The sequence below is a fragment of the Halichoeres trimaculatus genome, unplaced genomic scaffold, assembly GCF_033239565.1.
Source record: "Halichoeres trimaculatus isolate MK-OKI-2021-1 unplaced genomic scaffold, fHalTri1.1 fHalTri1_scaffold_5, whole genome shotgun sequence".
NCBI lineage: Eukaryota > Metazoa > Chordata > Actinopteri > Labriformes > Labridae > Halichoeres > Halichoeres trimaculatus.
In genome coordinates this window covers 16,270,410-16,294,324 of record NW_027437183.1, presented here as the reverse complement: position 1 = coordinate 16,294,324, position 23,915 = coordinate 16,270,410, and the positions used below count along the sequence as shown (strand labels likewise).

The following is a 23,915-nucleotide window of genomic DNA, read 5'->3' as shown; positions in this document are numbered from 1 at the left end:
CATAGCAGGGTCCTGATTTAGATGTTCAACCTGATTAGCCCTTAATGATCTGAAACAAGCTACCTGAACGGAAGTGCACACAGTGGTGTGAGACAGTAACATGCATATGTGGGCCCCCCTGCGTGGTAACATACTATAAGTACACACATACATTCCCAGCGGTACCTGTATCAGTCTATTTTGCTCAATTTCACAATGAAGACATTGAATATGAGACAGCAAACTAATTGAAATTTGAAAAAGCGGAGAGGATGCAGATTAATTGACTTGTACAAATTGTTGAGATGTTTCATCTTTAAGAGAGATTTGGGATACAGTGGGGATGCTTTTAATCATTAATATGTGTGCTTAAACAGTGCATGTCCCGAAGGCGTGCTCAATAAAATCATTATCAAGCAAATGATGCCTAATTTGTGTGGTTATTTATTTGATCTTGAGGATTATAACACTCATTTACCAGAACAAATAAAGGTTAAAGTAACAGCAAGGTCCTTCTGACAGATGCTTTAATAGTCAAATACAATTATAAAACCCTCACAACAATTAAACAACTATGTACACCATACCCTGGCAAAGAATTCAACTTATTATATGTATTCATTTGAGACAGAACCAAAGATGAGGATGTGTAATGAGCAGAAATAATCAAAGCTCATGGCCTCTTCTTTATCTTTCTCTTCTCTCATTCTCCTCTGAGAGAGTTTAATAAAGACCCATGATGCCCTTGGCTATTCAATCATGTGTCAGTCAGAAGAAATGGATGTACTGAATAAATGCAAAGGCAGCCAATTCATTACTAGAATCAGAATTTAATTTCTTTTCTTCCCCAAACACTCATTCCCTGCTCTCATCTCTTGTTTATCACTTGACTCTTTTTCCGTACCAATATGTTTATCGATGATATACAGAGTAGATACATTCCTAATCTGCCTCCTGTGGGAGCGATGTGCTGGAGCTGAAGCTGAAAATAGCTCTTTGAATAGATGAATGGTTTCCTCCGATGACAAATGACAGAATGTCACATTCACATGTAGCAGATGGGATGCATTTCAACACGGTGCCTGCTGATCAGAAAGTTCACACATTCTGCTCGTTGAATCGGAGGAGCGGAGCAGGTTAATCAGCATTCTAAAAATTTACCTTACATGAAGGAAACAGTCAAAGCTCTGTCAATGTGCAGTTATTTTTGTTTCATTTTCCATCTACGCTCAAGGCTAATTTATTTCTCATCTATGTGTAATTTCCTCATTAATCCCCACTTGCCCACAACCTCTGCTGTGTTTATTTCCTTTCTCCTACCCTCTGCTCGAGCTCCTGAAGCACTTTTTCACTAACTGGGTCTGCCTTTGTTACTACAGCTTTTCCGCCTTCAGGCTCAACCACGATGGTCATAATGCAGCACATATCCACCAGCTCCTCCTGACACCGCCTCATCCCGGTGTCAAGCTCCCCTTTTCGCGTCGGGTCTCGCTTCAGAACCGCCTTTTCTGCCACTGAGAAGCCCAGCAGGCCCATCAAAACCTCATTGGACAGCTCTACATCCAGGTAACTTGTTCCATCAGAGATTGTAGCGCAGACACGCCACAGACCACTGCTGCTGCTCAGTTTTCCCAACAGGGTCACAATAAAAGCTTTGACACAGATCTCTATGGGCTGGTTGTTTTGTTTGGACATCTGCTCCTCCAGCAGGCATAAATATGTAAAAGGTGGAGAGGTCAAGCTAAGAGCGGGACCTGAGCTTTCACTTTGTGCTTTTTCTTTAACCAAAAATCTATCAGCTTTCTCAGTGCTTGAGGTGATACTTTGTCCCTGATGGGTTTCAGTTTTTAATGAGCTACTGCTGGGTCCACAATTGTAGCTTAGAGTTTTGGTTTTGGCTTCACCTGCTCCTTGCTGAGCAAGGAGCTGATTGGACGTTTCTATCTCCTGCAAAAAGTCACAATCTTCATCCATAAAATCATCCTCATCATTGGTGACAGACTCTAAATTCTGTGATGGCTTTGCTAAAGAGGAGGAATGCTCTGTTGCTCCCCGGCTGCAGCTTTGATTGTTTCTTTCCTGCATAGTGAGCCTGGAGTCACTGGAGCTCAGCCATGATCGAGAGCCATGTGAAGATGCTTGTTTAATGCCTTTGGTAGGATTTCCTGTGCTCCTGTGACTGCTACTACTAACGTCTGTACTCTGTTGGACAATCACACCATCCAACTCATCCAGAGGAAAGTCTTCAAAGTCTTCTTCTGGGAAATCGTCATCTGCCATGTTGTTAACTGGAGTCTCTTGCTGGAAGGAGCCTTCAGGGGGTGGAAGGTCAAAGAGTTCTGTGTCATCCTGCCTCGTGCTGTGGTAATGGTCTTGGTGTGGACCACCTCTGCTGTTTGAGACAATGCTTCTGCAAAGGAATGAACCATAATATCATTGTAGTTTTACATTATTTGCAAAATAAACAGTGTTTACAGAGTTAAAGCTTGAGGTTCATTTATATATGTATAGACATACATACATGCATGCATAAGTATCTGAACATTTGAAAGACAGCAAGCTGCATAGATGATTGTTAGCTATCCCTTTGAACAGTCCTTGCCATCTGTAGTAGCAGCCTGACAGAGGTAAGTGGTCATTAATTTGCCACTAGACAGTTTGCATACATTTATATCATAATAAAGGACCAGGCTCCATCCATCACATCAGAACCTTTGAATTATGCTGCAATTTGTCCTTATTTGTTTCCAGCTGTTCAGGAAATTGGTGGTCTTTATGACCTGATTGGAACTGGCTTTTAACTGCGATGGTTTATTAGAGAAACGTATGTTTTGTTTCTGATACAGGGTTGCTATACATGTTTCATGTATAGTTCCTTTGATATGAAAAAACTATTTCCGTCTTCAGCTCCCTTATTGAATCTCAAAGCTGTTCTTTGTTGCAGTCAAAAAAATCCAGAGGACAGAGGAAGGATGAGGAAAAAATGAAGACACTCACTTAACATTGACTGCGACATTTTCAAAAGTGTGTTTTTCTGTGGCTTTAGAGTGAAAGTGATCAATGAATCCAGGAAGATGTTCCTGTCCTTTGCAGGGATATAAAATCTTTAAAAAGATTGTTCTGGAATCAAAATATCAAACCATCACATTATTCACTGCTCACCTGGAGGAGACTGTAGAGGCAGCGCTCCTCATGGAGGACTGAAAGGATGTCTCACGGAAGGTTTCGTAGCCACTGTCTGGAACAGACACAGCAGGGACTCTCTGGGCCACCTCCTGAGCCTCCAGATTGGCCAACAACTCTGCATCGTCAACCTCCAGGTCCTCCACTTCTGGGTTAGCAAAACACTGTGAGAAGGTTTTTTTTCTAAAACTGTAACAAGGCATAAGGCAACTTTTCACTGGCTCTCATTAACACACCTTGTTGTGCCCCTTCTCCCTCTTGTTGCTGCTGCTGCTGCTGCTCTTCCTCTTCAGGGAGTCCAAGAGTCCGGCAAAGCACCCTTCCCTGTCAGAGAGGTAAAGAAATGAACCACTCACTCATTTGGTGTAGTGTACTGGTCAAGGTGGAAATAAACATACCAATAGTAGCAAAAACTATGAGACATGTATATGTTTAATCTGCTTTACTTGGTTATTCCTCTCCACCAGGTCTTCAACTTCACCACCCAGGACCTTGATGTTGGATGGCCCCAACAGAAGCATCCCGAGTCTGCAAACTATTCGGCCATGTAACTGCAGCTTCACACCAGGCCTGTGGGTAACAAGTCAAGATATCTACTAAAAATATTGTCTCTTTTCTTTTAAATATGGTACAAAACTTAAAAAAATTCATCAGAGACTACGAGCGATATATTTACTAACTTTTAAAATCTTATCAATTCCTTAACTAGAGATAGAGAACAATAGCACAGAGCTATTTAAAGACCAGCTTTGACCTGAGAGCTGCGCTGAGTGCAGGGATAGGCTGATACTCCATCGCTTCCAAGCTCTGGACACCATCAGTCACCTGCACAACACAGACCAAGTATTAAAACACTGACACCTGAACATGAAAATTAATGTGAAGTCATGACAGGTTTACTCTCTTAAAACATTTTTCACAAAATTCTGACAGACAGGAAGATCTGAAAAAAACAAAACAAATATGTCTAACTGCCTTAAAAAAGATCTATGCAATTGATGAGTAGCATGTATGTGTAGCAGCTCAAGAGGCACATTGTTACATGTGCCGATTAGATGAAAAAAAGTTGCTATCAGTCAGGAGGCAATCTCTGTGATCAAGGTTTAATTTAACACAAAGAAAAATTTAAAATAGATATTTCCACTCGATGAGAATGAGATTGTTTTGTCCCTCTATACAGTCCAGTAAATTTTGCTTTCAAGCTTCCTTACTGGATTTCAAGGACACCCAGTCAACTGGGATTAATAGGTTTCTATTCGTCATTCACTTTTTAAGTTTTAATGATGGTCAAAGTACGTCTGAACACTCATCCCACTGTTCACTTTAATTTAGCGTTCAGGGGTTACAGGCTTGAACATATACCAGCAGGCACTCATTGAGAGGCGGAGTAAACTCTGCATGAGTTTCCTGACAATCACACGGCCAACACGGGGGAGACAGACAACCATTCACACTGCGCTTTATTAACCTGACTTTTTGCAGTGCATTTGAACTGCCAGTGGTCTTTACACCTCATGACTCCCAGAACTGTGGAACTTGCTCAAAAGGTCTGCTGAAAAGTAAAAAAAGGAAAAGCCATGGCAACGTTTCTAAGCAACACCAGCGCTATTCTTGAGAAACCATAGAGCCATGACAAGTGTAATACTTAAGGTGAAAATTACAGTCTGCGCCTTATATCCTGAAAATTTACTCTTTCATATGCTCTCACTGATTGTGGCTGTCCACTCTGATTCAGTTAGGAAGAAAAGCACAAGTCTCCATCATTCCAGCTAACCACACACAGAAAAACAACCTGGCTTTATATAAGAACAGGACAGAGATTGTGAATAGCCCAAGTTACAAATATTCAGTCAGTATGATATATAATATGTACTTGACTTGCAATTCTTTAACAAATTGATTCCAGTTCAGTTCTTGCCCTCAAGGTAGGAATACAAGGCTTCCAGCCTCACTGATGTGGGGTGAAAGAGAGAATTCATGTTAGAAATGGAAAGCTCAAACACCCTGTCATTTCACCTCTCACCATGAGGTTTATCAAAACTTACAAAATCAGTCAGAAACAGAGAGCTACAGCAGCAACACAAACAGTATGTTTAGGGATATTTGTGAAAAGAAGATGTGCATGTGGAGTTCACTATGAAGCAGTCCACCATATTTTTTCTCCTTGGTGACAGAAGGGACAAGTAGAGGCAAACAGCTCAGTCAGTGGGGTTCAAACGGAAATGTGTGAGGAAAATGAGTGTTTCATTTCAGGCAGCACCAAAGGAGGGCAGCTGTTAAAAATGTACAATGTTTCCGAGTGTTCACATATCTTTCCTTTTTTTTTTCAGATATCGGGTGTTCCTCCGGCCAAGGGCATTGATTGTCTCCTGTGTTGCTTTGAGTGATGCTCTGAAGTCTTCATGGTAGTCACACTCAATAACAGACGTGTCAGGAAGTATGAGTGTTTCATTTCATTTAAGACCAGAGGTGCTCCGAAGACTTCTGTTGGGCGAACACTGTTCAAAGGGCTCGGATAACAGTATTAAGTAATAACTGAATTAGTCTTCTACATTTTTATTCTATACGCTGTATGCCTCAGTAAATTGCTGCTGTACAGTATCTGCTTATAGTTTCAATCTTAATTTTAGAGTTTTAGAAACGATGATATACACTGTCTCAAGCTGACAAACCCACAGCCTGACGAGCTGCTGGTTCAGAGACAGGACAAAAGTGGAGAGATGCAAGAGAGGGATATTGCAGCTATGCTGTAACAATGAATGCATTCTCATAATAACTTCACTGTTATACAGCCTAATAACATGTGAAATTCCCCATTATGTGCCCTTTTGTCACTGCCACAATGACAAAGTATCAGAAGCTAGGATAATTATTATTGGTATATTTTTTCACTACCAAGTTTGTCTTTTACAGATGAAAGCTTTTGGTTGGTTTTGGAACAATTAAGAAGTTGCATAGATAAATATAAATGCATATATTTTATTGTAAATATTTACCATGTTTTTTTAACAGTTCATACAACTTCTTCTTCTGCAAGTCATTTTATTAATCTCTTTATTTCATGTCAGTGCCTCTAACCTGCAGTAGTAGCATACGTGTTGCTTTGGCCTCCCAGGGCCTCTGTGTGGTCTGTGTGACAGCAGACACCTCGTCGTTGGCGCAGTCAGTTCCTCTCCAGCTTTGCAGCTGACCATACGCAGGCTGACTGATGTCCAGTAAAGAGTCGACCTGATAAAAAAAAAAAAGTTCAATTTTTTCAAATAATAATCTCAACTTTTAGGTGAAAATTGTAAATTAATTTATATAACAGCAAACTGCTTGGCTAAGAAAGAAAAATCTATCTTGCAGCTTCATTATTTTTGTATAACTAATTATTTGACCTTCTTCAGCTTTTACTTCATACAACATTAAGTTTTTTATGCGGCTCGGATAAAGAAACCATGACTCAAAAATCATAATGCAACCCCTCAGCAGCAAACTCAGATAAAAAGGTTGTAATTCCTGTACCTATCAGAGAACTACCCTGCGTTTTCTGCTGATGTTCATACCCCATCATAAAAAAAACTCAAATGCAGGTCAGCCTTGTTAAAATATAGCACCTGACTAAACACCTGTTTCTTTTCTTTCACATGAACTAACTCATTTCATGCACTGTGGGAGTTTGTTAAATCTTTCGCATTTCCGGCCTGCTGTGTTTTTTTCCTGTGTAATATAAATTCTTGCACCAGTGAGAAAAATGGAATTAAAAAAAGTTGTTCTGGTTTTGGGGTTTAAATTGCCTTTCATATAATGTTAATAAAATAAAACCCAGTTAACCAAATTTACTGTGCACAGCAGCAAACCAGTATAGCCATCACTAATATTTACCACAACTGATGAAGCACAATTTTTATTTTTTTACCACTCAATTCAGAACAAAAACAACAGCAAAAATAAAACTCCAAGAAAACCGTCATACCCATACCCTCCCTTTTAATAATAAGTTGAAACTAAATGGGTAATATGTCCACAAATAAAATAATCTCCAGTGATTGATTTATATGTGGCTAAAAAAATCATTCACCCGTCACAGTCTCCAGATACTTTGTAATTTTAACGGGCCTAAATGGATTCTTGCTCCATACTTCGTAAATTTAAAGTATATCCAGATCAGTTTGAAAATGTTAAATTTGCTCATGCTGTAAGAAAAATGATCAAATTAAAGTGGAGATGTAAATAGGTCATTCATCATAAAACGTATGAGAGAAACATTAATAAAAAAAGGGTATTTTACATGATGTATATGATGGACAATCCTGTACCTGGACACAAAAGTTTCCACTCAGTTCAGTCTTCTGAGCCTGACTGATCCCTTCAGGAAGAACAGCGTGATCCAGGTCCCTCAGGTCTGTCAGCAGCCACTGGTCCAGCACCTAATTCCAGGTCATACAGTAAGAGGGAGGAGGGGGTTGGAGCCTTTTTTTTTTTTTGCAAAATGTTGATATCCTACTACAATACCTTTTTCGTGGTCATTATCAGATACATAGAAAATGTCTTTACATTATGTTACACTAAAAATAACTATTTATTTTACCTTTTAAACAAATGTGATTCTTCAAAGATATTTTTTCAATACCAATGTTAAAACTCATAGAAACATTATAGTGTTGTGACTCAGTTATCTCAAAATGTCCCTGCAGATTTTTAGTCCCTGGATCATTATAAAAACAACGACCTATATATTATGAAAAGGTGCCCTCCTTGAATGTGATGCCGTGACCATGTGGGCTCCTTGCGTGATCAGATATCAATGTTATGTTCCTGGAACAACCAGAAGATGATATGTGCCCAAAGAAACGAAGCATTGCCTCCCCTTCCTCATCTATTTGAAATAAATAGCACAAAAAATGTTGGCTTCAGAGGGACACAGCTGTTCTTCACAATATTTAGGTACACTTTGGTGTACGAATGATGCATAAATGCTCGAAAACATACCCCACATGACGCCACCACCAGCTGGTGCAGCTGACACAGGGCAGGATGGATTCATGCTGTTTACACACACACAAAAAGCTTTGCTTTCTGCATGTTGAATTTGTAAGACCACAAGGTGTCCCTTCTCTCTTCAGCTGTCCACTTTTTTCCTCAATCATTACTCACTCTAACATTATCTTCTTTATTCTCAGCTGATTGTAACAGACAGTTGCTCTGGCTTTTGTTACTCCTGGGTTCAATGAGTAGTGTTTTCCACTTGCTGAATACTTTTGGGGGTCTTAATATCTTCAGGATTGGCTCTTTGTGTGCATTACATTAAAAACATTACATTATGAAAACAGGGATACATTGATGTATAAGACAAACACTGGTATTATCCAAAATCTGCACAGTTTGGTAGATACTAGCCAATAATAACATACCATGCTAAATTTTATTAGCCAGTATTAATATTTAGCCTACTGCATGTATTTATCATTATCATGACGGTTTTACGCTAGCAAAATGACATATCTCACTGATTCAAAGAAGAGGTGTAATTGGGCAGACAAAGTCACCTTTTGGATCAGCTGTGATCTGAATTTATGCTCTAATGTTTAAGAAAATGTAATCAGAGTCATAACACTGCACTTCTCTCTGAGAAATAAATAAGTGCCATGCAGTTTGTAAATCATGTTCCTGAAAAATTTAAAGGATTTTCTTTGAGACTCTTTACAGTAGGAACACATTTTCTTAGTTTTTCTAAAGAAAACTGTAACAATAAATGATAATTATTCTGAAATTGTTCAAAAGAGGCCTAGATTTGTATTAACAATCTGAAGATTAACAAATGATATATTGTTAAATGCAATAGAAAAAGCTGGGTTTTATGTCATTCTTTTACAGGTTTTTAAGTTTGACTGTGGGGTACACAACTGAATATAGATAAAAATGTGAGGACCGGGAACAAGAGTCAGAAAATTCACAGCATCAATGGAAAAGGAATTAGAGGTGACTGACTGTGTATCAGTATATGGACAAATGATGATAAAGAAGGGCCGTTATCCTTCCTCCACACACAGTCACCTGCTATTCCCCATCCAACTTTCACAGTTAAGCCATGTGATCATAACTGAACCATGTCCTGAAAAATGACATTTGTCCACCTGTACAGGTAGACAGTTCTGCATACCTGTTGGTTGATTTGCTGCTGTGATAGACGATCGGCTCCTCCTGCCTCTTCCTGCAGCCACCCCACACAGGCCTCCAGCCAAGCAGTGGGCACCTGGATGTGCCATGATGACTTGAGCCAGGACTGCGTAGCATGGGCAACTACCTGGATCCCAGGGGCCATGCTTTTCCTCTTTATCAGTCTGATTTAGTGCTACTTCTATTTTTTCTACTCTTATATCTGACAGCACACAACGCAAACATCAGACCATGTCAACAGCTTTTAAATGGTTTTGAAAAGCTTAACCTATTCTCTTATGTTGCAACTGTTGAGTTTTTTTTGTTTTTCAAGTGTTTCATTTCGTTTGATTCATGGAGTAACCTGCAGTTCTTAAGGGCTTAAAGATGGTGTACCTGAAAGGGGTCATCTCCTATCTATCTTCCCTAAAACACTTGACATCTAATCTTTAGATGATTCATCCACAGGTGAGATTAGTTTTTATGATACAAGAACGTGGTATATTTCCTTTTTGCCGTTTTCTCAGTGACCATTTCAGCACGACTAAGCTCTCTGTCTACAAAAAGTCACGGCTGGATCCTATGGAGAGACGCAAAGAGAAAGACAGAGAGAGATTGAGTGGAACAGATGCGGGATAAAGAATCATGTCAGAGACGTAAAACTGAAATAATGTCGGGCTCGGAATGATTAGCCAAGAGGCATGACAGCAGGAGCGTAAAGTTACAAAGGCGCCAAAGTTGACTAACACAACCAGTTTAGTAGTGATGCTACTTTACCTTAACTCTGTATCCTGTCAATGACAATAGAACCACACACATTCAAAAGCCTTTCTTAAGCCTAACTACTAAGCAGCTTAATAGTTCGTCTCATTTGTATGCAGATATTATTTGTAAACTGGAATGACTTGAACAACCACACAGAACGAGGATTGTAGCATCCCGGAAAGAGGGTTTGCCGTGAACGCCTCGGCACCGGTGATTGACGTTTCCGTTAACCAATCATATCGTTTAGCTGCGTAATTTGTCCTGTATTCGACCAATCAGCACACGCAGTTTTGATTCGTACATTTACACGTTAGGTAGAGAGGAGAAGGGACGAGTGAGGCGTAGCACTGCAGGTTTGTGTTTGGACGATATTTTCACGTTTTTCCTGCAGAAATTTGACTTTTCAAATCGAAGTGCACAGGTATTATAGAAAAGACACTTTTCTAAGGTTGCCACTTTAACTTTCTCATGCCTGATCTAGTGCTGCCTAATTAGCTGGCCTACCCAGCTCCCCTTGTGCTCATCCGAGTTTATGGCAACATGGCGAAATTAGCCAGCAGCTAGCTTAAATTACTTAGACTTCTCCTTTTGGGGATCCGATTAGTGATGTCTATCAACCCAGTCGTGTCCGATAAGTGATACTACCCTATGCTCGACATGTTATGCTAACTCAGAAGTGTTCCAAAATGAGGACTGTAGCATTTCATGAAATTGCTAAACCACACGACGAAGCTCAGAGCTAACGCATTTCGCTCCAGGCTAGTGAGCTAGCTGCCCTGCTAGCTGACATCGGCCACTGTTAACGATGCAGCTCAGCCAACGGCCATCTCAATTTCGACTTACTCATTGTCGTTGTGTAATCAACGGTAGTTACCTTCCAGTGTCGGCAATCAAAATACAACTGACATATATTACTTGTTGATCCGAGATTGCGTCTTGTTGCCTGACAGGGTACAGTCCTTAAATATGGAAGTCGTGCATAATATCGTTGTTGGTATTCATTCATTACCGGCTGATTAGCTTATTTCTTCACTGTATTTTATGGGGTATTGAGATTTAGGCTACTCTATCATCGCTTAAACATTCGTTTGTTTATCAATTTATGAACCGATTTTACCAAGTCAAGGCGAATTTTAAATAAATTTCGTTTGAAAAACGTTTCAAACACTAACGTAGTAGAAAACAGATGGGTGGTTATACTATTTCCTATTTTTACAGGCAATCTGAGCCATGATGAAGTAGCATTGCACAAGAGAGAAATGCACGAATCACATAGACATAGATTGTACAGTTTGGACTTGATGGCATAGAATTACACGGAGTATACGCATACATTTAATTATATGGGAATACTCAAAGAAATAATGAAGTAAAACAGAAACAGAGTGGATATTTGCGGATGTTGTGATAAAAGTAGCACAGAATTCAATTTATTCAACAAAAATAACAACAATGTGTTAGAGTTGTGGATGACCTGTGAAACATACTAGCCATTTGGTAAATAAAAACATCTGATATCATTTTTATTTCTTCAAACTTTCTGTCAGATCCCTTTTTATATTACATGTCAGTGTTTCATCTAGCCTCTCCCTCCTGTACAGGTCGCAGCAGCTGTTTGGTCCTTGCTTATTTAGTTCCGCCTATCAACACGCCCTTGTCTCACTAATAAATATCCGTGAGTGCTGTTTCTCCTTCCTTTTCCCCCCAATTTGTCTTCCCTGCTTCCTGAATAGCTGGATCGTGAGCATGCAGTTATCTAATTTTCCCTCTCTTGTTACTATGCTGTCAGACTACCACTGCTCACAGGGGCCAGTGCTCTGCTTCTCTCCTCCTGCTGTTATCGCCTGTTCCCGAGATCGAGGAGCTCAGCCCGTCTCATCTGCTGACAGAAGACCATGGAGACAGAAATTGAACAACAAGAGGACTCTTCATTTAGCAACACAGAAACAAATGGTATAGAAAAACTTAGCTTCTTGCATTTGTGAATTTATTAGTTCTTGTACATAGAAACAGTTTTTTTCTGTTCTGAGGAAATAAGAAAGTAGTATTAAATGTAAAAGGAAAATTCTAATGATGTTATCCTCACTTGCAATGTTTTTCTCTTGGTGCAATGATATATTTGTGCCTTACTGTTTGCATTAACTTCTCTGGACTGATTATGGGCTTCCCTTCTATCTCAGTCTTTTTTCAGTCTTTTAATTTCAGTTTGTGGAAGGCTGTGTATGCAGGATTATCATTGCTGTTTTTTTTTATCTCCTGATGGCAGGTAAGCGCCCTGCTGAGGATGCAGATGAGCAGAAATCGTTCAAGCGCTCCAGGAACTCGGAAGAGATGGTTGAGCTTCGCATCCTCCTGCAGAGCAAGGTAAATCTGCTCTCCTTTCATTCCACATTCATGACAAAACCGTTATGTGATTATGAGAATTTATGTCTCTTTTGCTTTTGCAAAATCTGCAAATTCCTTGTGTCACATCCTTTTTCAGAACATGTTCTTGTTGATGTTCTGATCACATCTCAGTCAATAACAAGGCAGCTTTTATAAAGGGTCTAAAATTCTATGATCTTTTCTTCACATTAATTGTTTAATTTTACAATTTGAGTGTTCAGAATTGTTTGTGATATTTTGAGTTGATGTGAGTGTTCTTTGTACTCTCAGAATGCAGGAGCTGTAATTGGGAAAGGTGGCAAAAATATCAAAGCCCTGCGTACAGACGTGAGTACTTCTACTTTATACACCCTGAATTTTCACTTTAATCGCCTCTTTAATTTTAGTTTTTTATTTTTCTCCCTAACTGGTGTTCAGCACCTCAAAACTACTCAGCCTTCCTAAAAGGTAGCTGCCCTTTGGTACAAATATTAACTCTTCGTAACTGATCAAAAAAAAAATATTTTGGTATTTGGCAATGTTTCCTATGTTATAAACAAGGTTTTTGGTTAGCTGATGCCTGTGTTGATATGTTCCTTCCAATAAACCCTATGGGGATGGTTTTATCTTTTTTTCTTTTGACATGGAATATTTTGTGATTGCTTCAGCTAAACTGGCTTTTGGAATTGAAGTCCAATGTCATGTCCCATTTTTCTTCATGTTTCAATTTTATTAAAAAACACTGATGCTCTTTTAAGTTGAATCTGGAGGCATAGTGTGATTGTTAAGGTCACCAGCAGCGCCAGCTAACTCATAATTATTATTTTTAATGTTAAGGCAACCTGGCCATTTCTTAAATCATTAAGTCATTGCCTCTTACTGTAGCCCTCCACAATTTGTTCTACCCCCCTTTCTCACTGTCTCTGGTCTATTCCCCAACATTGAAACCTCCATGTTCTTAATAAACCATTACCCATTTTCCAGTGTCACATGTTCTCCTTTTCTCTCTTTGACAAACCAATCTCTGAGAGAATCAAATAAAAAGTCACATTTGAACAGTGTAGAGCCTGTATATTAAAAATGTATTCCTCTTCCCTCTTCCCTCTCCCTTGTTTATTATTTTACTGTTGACTTTTTGCCCACTTCCTCCTCTGTTGCCCATGTTCTGGATGGCCCCTCCTGCGCCCGCCCACCTGACACCCTGGTTGGCCCTGTCCATTATCGTGCCCTGTCCCTAAATGGGCGCCTTACTTGATTGACATCTGTGCTCGAATGGCCCTGGCCCCTGCCCATGCCACGCCCAGTACAATGCCAGTGTGTCAGTCCCAGACAGCAGTGGGCCTGAGCGGTATGTCCCTAAGCTCCTCCCTCTCACTGCCTGACTACAGGTCAAACAAACAAGACGAGATGAATAATAAATAGTGATCCTGCCTCTGTCAAGTCACTGTATTTTAACCTACCTGTTCTCACAGCATATTAGCCTGAGTCAAACTGCCTAAATGCGTTCATATCCAAAACTGCCTGTAAAAGCCATGTCAACATCCTTTATATGCCATTTTTTAAAATCTCGTCAACATTGAAACTTAGGCTGGTGTTGTCAGGGTTTTTCCAATCTGCCACTGTCTTTTTAAAATCTTTGCTATGATCTGTGCAATATGTCCGTGTTACTTTTTTTTATTCTTCAATTTTCATTGATGATTATCTATCCTCTTTATCTTTGGCGTTTTCACCTCCCTCCCCCCTCAGAGTGGATAAATTGGTGGTCTTGTTTCGTTAGTTTCATAAGCTCACCTGCTTCTCGCACCATCCCATTCTTTCCTTGTGGTGTCTTCATTTTATTGATAGCCTCTGATTGTCCATCTGTTGTAAATCGCAGAAAGGCAAGCTAGGTCTCAACTGTTGTGTGCGAGTGTATCCTCCTTCCTGTCTTCTGCTTCATCTAAACTTGGTTTTTGACTGCTGGAGCTATTGAAATTACAGATAACCCCTCCCTGCCCCATTCATCTCTGCATTCTATGGTTTTATGTTTATCGCTTCCCCCACCCCCTTCTAAAAAGCATCAACCCCGGTGGTGGCAAACTTCATTTCCCCATGGTATGATCTGCTCTGATACTCTTCCTCAGCTGTTTATCATTCTACCTCCATTTACAAACTGCCTCGGTTCTCTGATCAGTAAACTCATCGTTTGTTTTATTAGGTTAACTGGTGGGTGCAGGCTACAAAAACACATATTTTTACAAGTCAAATCTTGGGGATGCCATGCAAACAATTTCATACCATCCTGGACCGAAAATAAACAATAGTTAAGGATAAATTTGTTCTCAGTCTTCCCTGGATGTGTTTTCATACTAATCAGGGTTTTTGTGGTGTGCATCCATCATACTATGCTTTAAGAGTTTAGAGGTTTCTCTGGCACCTTTGGTGCTTACTCCTGCCAGATCCTCTTCAGGCTTCACCTTCCCCGTCTTGCCCCTTCAGTAGTCACCGAGTGCAGTCACTTTTCTTTGGGTCCCCTTTTATTTTGTCCCTTTTCTTCTTTTCTCTGGACAAAAGACGCTTTTCTTTTCATTGCTTATTTTTGGGGAACCAGCTTATTTTATCTGATTTTTGTGTTGAATAATCCATGAAATACCAATCAGAGTTTAGCAAACACTGGACCTCAACTATTCATTCAGTTGTTAGTCTCAATAGTTACTGTTAAACTTGGTGGGACTGTTAGTCTTGGCAGAAAGGGGGGATGTTATGAATTTTCTGATCTAAACTGTTGTTCCCTTCCTCCTGGGATGCCTTGCTGGCTACCCTATCCCCGTCCTCTGTGCATGGCTGTGGCTTGTCATTGGTGGGTGAATCATGAAGCATCCTGAGCATCAGTGCCGACATCGAGACAGTTGGAGAAATCCTGCTTAAAATTATCCCCACGCTGGAAGAGGTAAGGGTCTATTGTATTTCCATCTGTCTGTGTAATTTGAAGCTAAATGGACTGTTTATCAAACTATCCGTTATATAAACGATATTATACATGCTACAGTTAATATTCATTGTGCTGTAGATGAAATGGAAGTCCTTCCTCTTTCTGTTTTGCATTTTTGAGCAGTGTTTTCACTTGCAAATGAGTCGTGTTGAAAGGTTGAAAACCTCATTGCTTGTGTCTGCACTCTTTTTCAGTGTCATTAGAAATACTTTTGCCATAAGCTTGATCCATATTTCCCAAGTAGATCAGAGTTTATATACTGCCCTTCATTTATTACCATTTTAGTTATAACCTTGAGTCCATCAACTTTATTCTCTTTCTGCATCATACTAAAGTGGAGAAGTTTGTTTTTTTTCTATTGAGTCCCAAAAATCACAGCCATCCTCAAAGGTTGCAGTCAGTACAGCACAGCCTTGGGTTTTAAAATACTTATTGTCCCTTTCAGTACCAACAGTACAATGGCATGGACTTTGACTGCGAGTTGCGTCTGCTGATCCATCAGAGCCTGGCCGGCTCCATCATTGGGGTGAAGGGAGCCAAGATCAAAGAGCTGCGGGAGGTATGTTGATACAAGTGATCAGGATCAGCTCTGTGTAATTAAATCAGCTGCAAAACAGTTTACAGTTAAAGTGTGTGTAATGTCAAACCCATTAAAGCCCTGATACGCTGGATTAAATCAGGGTGGATGATCTTTTGTGTTATAATGTTTTGTCTAAGCCAGCTCCTTGGCTGTTTTTAATCTTGTTTTTTTTTTTATCCTGGCCTAATTTTTCTAATGTACCTTTGCATATGTGGAGTTGCCTGCCAAACAGCTGTGATACAATGTGTGAAATACTTTCAGGTTGTTTATTTTTCTGCTGCAGTGGAACCATCTGCAGTATCATACAGTGGCTTTCTCCTTATGTTTCTCTGTTGCTTCTGTTCCTCCAGAACACAAAGACTAGCATCAAGCTGTTTCAGGAGTGCTGTCCTCAGTCAACAGACCGGGTGGTGCTGGTTGGCGGTAAAACGGAGAGGGTGGTGGAGTGTATCAAGACTATGCTGGAGCTCATTGCTGAAGTAAGTCTCTTTTACAGAGGTTATATATATATAGCGTTATTTCAAATCAATTTTTAATCACTTTTATAATCTTTTCATCAGTGTTTTAAATCTTGAACATCAAAGGTTTTTGTTGAATTATTCTGTCTAAAGGTACAAAGATGTGTGCAAGTTAACAGTCTAGACAAATGGTTTGGATCAATAGATTAAACTATGTAGACAAAGATTTCTGTAGTTGATGTTGAGCCTTAACAGAATGCGTGGTTGGAAAACTGTGACAGAATTGTTGTAAGTTATACTATCCTCTAAAATTCTTGGTTTGAATGCCTTTAAAGTAAATTCTTGTTGTCCTTCTGTTTCAGGCTCCCATTAAGGGCCGTGCACAGCCCTACGACCCTAACTTCTACGACGAAACTTATGAATACGGCGGATTCACAGTAATGTTTGAAGAGAGGGGAGGTGGCCGCAGGCTCATGGGAGGGTTTCCGATGCGTGGGGGCAGGTCCAGTGGTGGGGACCGCGGGTTTGACCGAATGCCCTCCAGTAGAGGGGCACGGGGACCCATTCCTTCCTCCCGACGGGATTACGATGAGATGAGCCCTCGCCGGGGTCCTCCTCCACCCCACCCGAGCAGGGTTGGTGGCCGGGGGAGTGGCCGTGGCCGCAACATGCCCATGGGACACCCACACAGAGGAGGGTAAGATATGAAGAGAAATAATTTGGTCTTTTTTTTTGTCTGTTGCACTGTCCTGCTCAGCTTCTTTTTCTGATTTTGCTCAGACCTGAGATCTTACATGGTGTGTAGATACCTTTTTAGTTTTTTTTTTGTCTGATGCAGATTAAATCTTGTTAGCGTTTTTGGCTGAACATTAAAATGCTAAGTAACTGCATGATCTTACTCAGCAGTTTTCAGTTTAGAGTCCTTTCCATCCACTTGACATTTTAGATGTATGAAGCTCCCTTCAGTGCTAAAGTTCCTTCACTCTTTCAGCCTTTAGACAATACATATTTATTCTTGTAAGAGCACTCTGCTCGCAGATTTACAAAGCTTGCTTTAATATGTCCTGGATAAATCAAGGCTACTTAACTGCATGTGGTCCTAACCGGTGGCAGGATACCGTGTGGACCCCTAGAAACATTTGTTTTCATGATAAATCATTTCATGAACCGTATGTGCTCATCAATGTATGTCTGGGTGTGTTTGCGTGTCTTTTTTCCCATCTCCATCTTGCCTACAGAGATGATCGTTACTATGACTCGTACCGTGGCTCTGATGAAAGGTCAAAGTAAGTTTCTGTCCCTAAATCTTTGCCCTAATCCCCTGACTACTCTGAACAGGGATACTTTGACACTTTCATACTCTGTTTGTGCCTTTCTTTATATGCACCTATATGCTACCGTGGGTACTTTTTAATGGTAATTTAAAGTAGCAATGATTTCTCATTGATCTCAGAGGGTGGTGCTTCTTCTGCAGTAGCATTTACCCTTAAGATGTAATGAGGGGTCTTACATTTTTACTCACAAAATGTGACCTGATTGGCTCTGAAGAGTTGAAATTCAGTTGAAGTGTTGAGGTATTCCCTAAACATTTTTCCCCCTTACTACTCTATTGTTTTCCATTTTTTTCAATGTGACTGCTCATCTGCTTTTTTCCATAGCATTGTGTGAAAATAACACTCTTGGTAAATGCTTGCCCTCCTGTCATATCCTTTTTTAATACTAACTTCTACCTTATGAATGCGAATTTTTCCTCTGTGCTCCAGCCTGCTGAAGTCCCTCGCTCTGATCCTCTTTTACCTTTTTGCTCTCAACCTATTTGAAATGCTTTGCAGGGAAATGCAGCAATGTTGTATGTCCTTCGGTTTCCTATGTCAATAACTCACCTGACTTGCTACTAACTCCCGCTCTCTCTTAGGTTAAGAAAATGTATGGTGATGTATTTGAGGATCAACTGCTCATCTAAAGCTATAAATCATCAAAAACTGTCTTTGTAACAGCTATGGCCTTCTTTATGGCACATAGTTAATGTGTATTTTTAATAGAAATGTCCAAAATATATCTGAAAATATTCAAATCTGATTGACTGAACTTAAAAATCATTAATTCAGCAGTTGAACACTAATTGATTCGTCTCACCAGCCCTGAAGAATAATGTTAGTCTGATCCAGCTCAAGTTTTGTGTCAGCTGTCCACACATGGGAATTATAAAAACAAAATGCCATAGATATGGTTGACACTGTTTTGAAGAGTAATGTCAGGCATCCTTGTAAGAAATAATAAGGGTGTTATTTTCTGGGCTTTATTAATTCCTGTCATTCTAGCCAATGACACCAAAGCACAGAACAGCTAGGATTCAGAGAGACGTGATATGTGGAGTCATGTTAAGGTGTTAGTTTGACATGACCGTAACAAATGTACATGTATGTTCCACGGAAAAGGCAAATCAATCCAGCCATTGCTTCGGCTTAATTTGAGCTCAGTTTTTGTTGAAAAAGCGGCAGCTCTTGGCTCCGATAATCATCACCACCACCTGTCACTTCTCTCACTATAACACTGTCAGAGCTGTTCCTGTTACTGTGTGGGAAGATGGCTGAGAGGAAATGTGTTTATACTGTAATCTTGCTCAGCGTGTGTGCAGTTTGACCCAGACCAGAAATTTCCTTTTGGAATGTTGTCAAGTTTTTTTTTTTGTAAAGCATTTTCTATTTCTCTCCTCCCCCACCCACATCTCTCTGTCTCTCTCTCTGTCTCCCCCTCTCTCTCTATCTGTCGGTCTCCCTCCCTTTATGACGCTTTCGTCACCAGTGACAGAAGAGGCAGACCGGATCGCTATAGCGATAACATGGTTAGTGACCCTTTACTAAATGCATGCAGCTCTCGCTCTGGTGTCTCAGTGGGTTGCAGCATCCTCAGGCAAGCATATGAGTAGATTTGGCATCAGACAATATGTTTTGATTGTGCATCTTAGTTTATGACACTAAAGCCATGGCTGGTCACTGGTGCACATGGTTATGCACTGTTTTTTATCCAGGCCAGTTTTGACGTGGTGAAGCCTTCCCACCAAATGACCATAATCACCATAGCCGGAGACACCCCATAATAATCAGCTATAATTGCCCTCTTACTGTGTACTTTTCATGGCCAGCCTGCTTCTCCTGCACAGAGAGGAAGGATGTGGGGGGTAGAGAGGGTGGGGGTGGCCATGGATGGTTGCTAGGCAATAATAACGCTTTGTTGACAGACTGGAAGCTCTCTCTCTCTCTCTCTCATTCTCTTCCTCTAGTTTTCTCCCTCCCCCTCTCTCTCTTTCTCTCCCTCTCTCCCTGAGAGCTAGCAGGATACTGCCTGCCGTTGCTCAGCAACAGCTTTTTGAATTGCCTGTTGCCCTGGTGACAGCAGCAGCTGAATAGCAGGTGAAAATGGGGGCTGATGGAGATGCGAGGAGAGACTGGAGGGGGGATGGAGAGAGGGGAGGGGATGAGGAGGAGGAGGAGGAGTCTAGCTTATGGATGAGAACTGGGTGGCTTTTAGTTGAGTCTACTCCATGGACAAGGCTGCTGCATCATCTTTACGTTAGATCTCTAGATTCTTCATCCAGTCAGCGGGGATCTGTGGAAAGATGAGGGGAATCGGCTGTGCTGTATGTAACCTGCCTTTGTTTCTGTTTCTTTTTCACAGAGTGGAGGATATGGTAAGAATAGAACCCTTTTCTCTGTCTGATATTGTCTTATTGTGTCTTATAAGTGTTCAGGCCTTAGTATTAATCTAATGACTGTAGACCCGCACTGCGAGAACATTGGTAGAAGAGCTCATTATTGTGTGTCAATTATTGTTTGAAACATTATTTTACCTATTTGTGGGAACTCTTTAGATGGCATTGAGTTTAAGCAACGCAGATAAGGAATGTTTAGGAAATATTGTTTTAGATGAACTAAATTCTTTATCTAAGAATGTTAGTCTGATCGTATCTAGAGCTCAGTTTTTTAATCATTTAAATCTTGACATGTTAAGAGACATGTTGTGTCCATGAGTCAGTGTTTATTTCTGCTTTTTCTCCCTCTCAGAGAACAGCTCCTCATGGGATAGCTACCAGTCAGGTGAGTCTTTACTTTTGATTCAACAAAATTATGAGAAAACCATCCAGTGCCACCTTATGCTTTTTACTTTCTTCTGTTTTTTTTTGTTTTGTGTTTATGTATTCATTTTTCACTATGCCCCTCTCTTCTTCTCCACCTCTTCTAACCATCAGGTGGACGTGGCTATAACGACATTGGTGGCCCTGTCATCACCACACAAGTGACCATCCCAAAAGATGTGAGTAAAACACAGACAATCACACCACTCTCCTTTTGTCAGAACAACCAGTCAGATAAGACACAGTGTAGCTGTTATTTACAGTCAGAATCTCCCTGTTTTATTAAATATGTAATTAGTCTTTCAGTTGAAGGACCATATATCGTGTTGTTGTTCACAGCACATAAAGACAGATTAGTCTTCAATGAAACTAGCATTATTAATCTTAGGGAGTAGTGGCATAAATGTTTTTTTAGATTTGGTTGGGAAAAAATAATTGTAGATTTGAAACAGAATTCCTGAAAAAAAAAGGCTCTCTTTGGGTTTGTGTGTCCTGTTTTGTGTTCACACCACAAATGTTTAACTGAAGTGTTGCTCCACGTGCTTGTTTTGTCTCCCCTCCCCTGCCCACTCCTCTTCTCGGAATCCCACTGACAGCTGGCTGGCTCCATCATTGGAAAGGGAGGCCAGCGCATCAAACAGATCCGCCACGAGTCTGGAGCCTCCATCAAGATCGATGAGCCTCTGGAAGGTTCTGAGGACAGAATCATAACCATCACTGGCACCCAGGATCAGATCCAGAATGCCCAGTATCTGCTACAGAACAGGCAAGTTCTGTAACAGCTTTACTGTAGACATCCATCCTTTTAGATGAAGAAAGCCTTGATTTAGCACACTAGATGTTTTCCATTCAAACTGTTCTCTTCTAAACTGTCTAGTCTTACTAATCTGAGACTTAATTCCTTTAAAATCCCTGCCTGATCTCAATCCTGGAGTGTTGTAACCAAAGTTTTTGTGGTGCAACCCTCTTATTTTAGTGTTTTCTGTTCATGCACGCTGTAAAGGACTGTGAGGACTCAGATTGAATGAAAACTGTTTATTATAACACAGTTAATAACATATTAAAAACTGCCTTTTTATTTGAAATGCAGAAGTGTTAAATTTCTTCCTTAGAGTGCATCCTAATGCTAATTAGCCCACTTTTTGTTGGGTTATGCTTTCCTGTTGCCTGCAGTCTTTCTTCACTAACCCCCTTCCTTTCTTCCCAATGCAACCTGCATCTAGTTCAAACCTTCCTCTTGCATGAAACGGCTGTGAAGGAGAAGACAAAGTTTCATATTTCTATAGAGGGTCAATGTGATTGGCATATTTCTTTGCCCATCACATTTGTCCATTGATATCAGTGATAGTTGGGTGGGGGTGGGGGGGGTCTATCTGCCATCTCAGCCATTTCACTGTGAAGCAGGGAGTGGATTGATTCTTCCCCTGGCTGCTGCTGTGTGGAAGACTAGTGATTTTGTTGTTTTTAGTTAGATGAAGCGACAACAAATCACAGTCTGCCAAATAGCACGAGCTCCTCCTCTTCTGTCTCCCTTGGCAACCAGTAGGCACGTATAATACACACTACTTCCTTGTTGATGCTACCCAAGCTTAGCCCGAATGCTCATACAGCTTAAGACCTGCCGCCGCTGTCTCATGAGTAGTGTAGTGTTGCCATGGTAACTAACCCTGCCTCTCTTTTCCTCTCCTTCCTCTCCTCCCCCTTTAGTGTGCTGCACCTGCTTGGGCACAAGGCCTAGCCACACCCCTTCTTCCTTTCTCCCCCTCCTCCTCTTCACTCTTCTTCCCCACCTTTCCTCTTTGCCTGTCGTTCTTACTTGTTGCTTGTGCCTCCTGCTCAGCCCTCCTCCCTTCATCCTCTCTCAGCTGTATATTGACACTGTCACTGGTTGTGAATTGCATTGTTCTTGTGTTTTTATTTTTTTTTCTCTTTTTTTTCAGTGTGAAGCAGTACTCTGGTCATTTGCTGTAGACCCAGGAGACTAAGATTGAAGCAGACTCAGATTGCCCCCACTGAACCCAACCCCCCTCTACTTCTGAATCTCGACCCTCTGCCCCTGTCCAACATATCCCCTTCAGACTATTAATCTGGATTGTGGGTGTCTTTTTTTGAATTTTATTTTTGTATTTTTTAATGATAAATAAATGTCCAACATTCCTGTGCATAAAGCAAAATGTAGATGTTCTGCATTTTTAAGAGCGTAGTCCTTTAGTTTATCAGATACACTTTTTTTTCTAACATTCAAATCTATCAAATTATTCTTTGGTCTCCTGACAGACAAAATAAACATAACCTTTATTTTTGATGGTTTTGTTTTTTAATGACTTGTATGTTTGCGTCTCCGGTTTAGGTCTGTCCTGTGTGTAGCATGTGCGCATGTTAGTGTGTGTGGATTGGTTTGCTTTCTGTTGTCTCTTTGGGTCTGTCACACACAGTTATAACACATTAACATCAGCACCAAGCAGAATGTAAGCTGTTTCTTTTCATATTGAACCATTTTTGTGTTTATTTTATTTTTCCTTTTCTCTTTTGGAAAGATTTGTGGGACATTTTATCATCTGGATTTGATTTGGGATGTTTAAGTTTGGACTCGGTACTGGACAGTCTAATGGATTTCTAAGAATATTCTGAATATAATGTGGTAGTTGTATGATTAAAAAAATCTGAAGAATTTGAGTAACTCCTCACAAACAGAAATGTGTAGCTAGCTAGAGTTTTTCTTTTGACATTATATTGGAGATTTGACCAATATTGAACTCATCTATTTGTCCCTGTAATTTCCTGTTCTCTACACTTGTTTTTCTCCATGCTGTAGACTTCATATTGTCAAATTGTAAAATGAATAAAGATGGTGCCACTTTTTACTGAAACACGTCTCATCATTTATGAGCATGCTGGTTGAGGAAAAACATATTGTCACTTCGGTCAAACCATGTCAGGCTACCTGTACCTGGTCTGATGTGATGGTTAAGCTGTCATTGCATATGTTTTATAAGTATAGCTACGAATATCATTGAAACAAGGGGTAGCAGCAAAATCAGGGCATTAAAGACAGACCAATAGGATGTTATTAAAGGTAGTATTTCCCCTAAAGGCTGATGTTACACACTGGCCTTTCAAACCACTGGGTTCAAACCTTCAGGCAATCTAGCTCTGCTCACGGGTTATGCCCTGTTATCTGCTGCAAGGTCCACAAGTGCAAGAAAAGAGTACATTCCTTGCTTGGGAACAAAACACATGCATTTCAGTGTGTCAAATATCAATGTTTGTCATCCATACATTTTTTCCTACTACCTTCTTTGTCAGACAGTAACCATAATTGAATGAGAGAATTAGGAG

General features: G+C 40.4%; 2 protein-coding genes across 5 annotated transcripts; one reads left to right on the top strand and one right to left on the bottom strand.

Moving 5' to 3' along the window:
* Window positions 1-378: 378 nt before the first annotated feature.
* rmi1 (RMI1, RecQ mediated genome instability 1, homolog (S. cerevisiae)) lies at window positions 379-10,863 on the bottom strand. Its single transcript, XM_074669627.1, has 9 exons — window positions 10,081-10,863; window positions 9,308-9,883; window positions 7,464-7,574; window positions 6,241-6,390; window positions 3,917-3,987; window positions 3,609-3,732; window positions 3,397-3,486; window positions 3,142-3,326; window positions 379-2,389 (listed from the first exon to the last, which is right to left on the bottom strand). The coding sequence occupies exons 2-9, from the start codon at window positions 9,467-9,469 to the stop codon at window positions 1,282-1,284; spliced, it is 2,001 nt and encodes a 666-aa protein (XP_074525728.1). The 5' UTR covers window positions 9,470-9,883; window positions 10,081-10,863; the 3' UTR covers window positions 379-1,281.
* Window positions 10,352-23,435, top strand: hnrnpk (heterogeneous nuclear ribonucleoprotein K). Of its 4 annotated transcripts, none has more exons than XM_074669622.1 (17): window positions 10,352-10,421; window positions 11,670-11,743; window positions 11,858-12,021; window positions 12,335-12,432; window positions 12,724-12,780; window positions 13,737-13,780; window positions 15,289-15,361; window positions 15,849-15,962; window positions 16,334-16,462; window positions 16,804-17,138; window positions 17,680-17,727; window positions 19,247-19,286; window positions 20,120-20,132; window positions 20,506-20,538; window positions 20,691-20,755; window positions 21,173-21,342; window positions 22,517-23,435. In XM_074669622.1, exons 3-17 carry the CDS (start codon window positions 11,964-11,966, stop codon window positions 22,545-22,547), a joined length of 1,308 nt encoding a protein of 435 aa, XP_074525723.1. In that variant the 5' UTR covers window positions 10,352-10,421; window positions 11,670-11,743; window positions 11,858-11,963; the 3' UTR covers window positions 22,548-23,435. The 4 variants fall into 4 exon arrangements, with proteins under 4 accessions (XP_074525723.1, XP_074525726.1, XP_074525727.1 ...); XM_074669625.1 differs by lacking the exon at window positions 22,517-23,435 and adding an exon at window positions 22,284-22,510; XM_074669624.1 differs by having other exon boundaries at window positions 10,384-10,489.
* The last annotated feature ends 480 nt before the right edge of the window (window positions 23,436-23,915 follow it).

Excerpts from the sequence above, each read along its gene's own strand:
- rmi1 (XM_074669627.1), bottom strand. The coding sequence starts at position 9,469 with ATGGCCCCTGGGATCCAGGTAGTTGCCCATGCTACGCAGTCCTGGCTC. Across the intron at positions 3,733-3,916 it reads GCACTCAGCGCAGCTCTCAG|GCCTGGTGTGAAGCTGCAGT; the intron begins GTCAAAGCTGGT and ends TGTTACCCACAG. Across the intron at positions 3,487-3,608 it reads TGGTGGAGAGGAATAACCAA|GGAAGGGTGCTTTGCCGGAC; the intron begins GTAAAGCAGATT and ends CCTCTCTGACAG.
- hnrnpk (XM_074669622.1), top strand. The coding sequence starts at position 11,964 with ATGGAGACAGAAATTGAACAACAAGAGGACTCTTCATTTAGCAACACA. Across the intron at positions 12,022-12,334 it reads TAGCAACACAGAAACAAATG|GTAAGCGCCCTGCTGAGGAT; the intron begins GTATAGAAAAAC and ends TCCTGATGGCAG. Across the intron at positions 20,539-20,690 it reads ATGGGATAGCTACCAGTCAG|GTGGACGTGGCTATAACGAC; the intron begins GTGAGTCTTTAC and ends TCTAACCATCAG.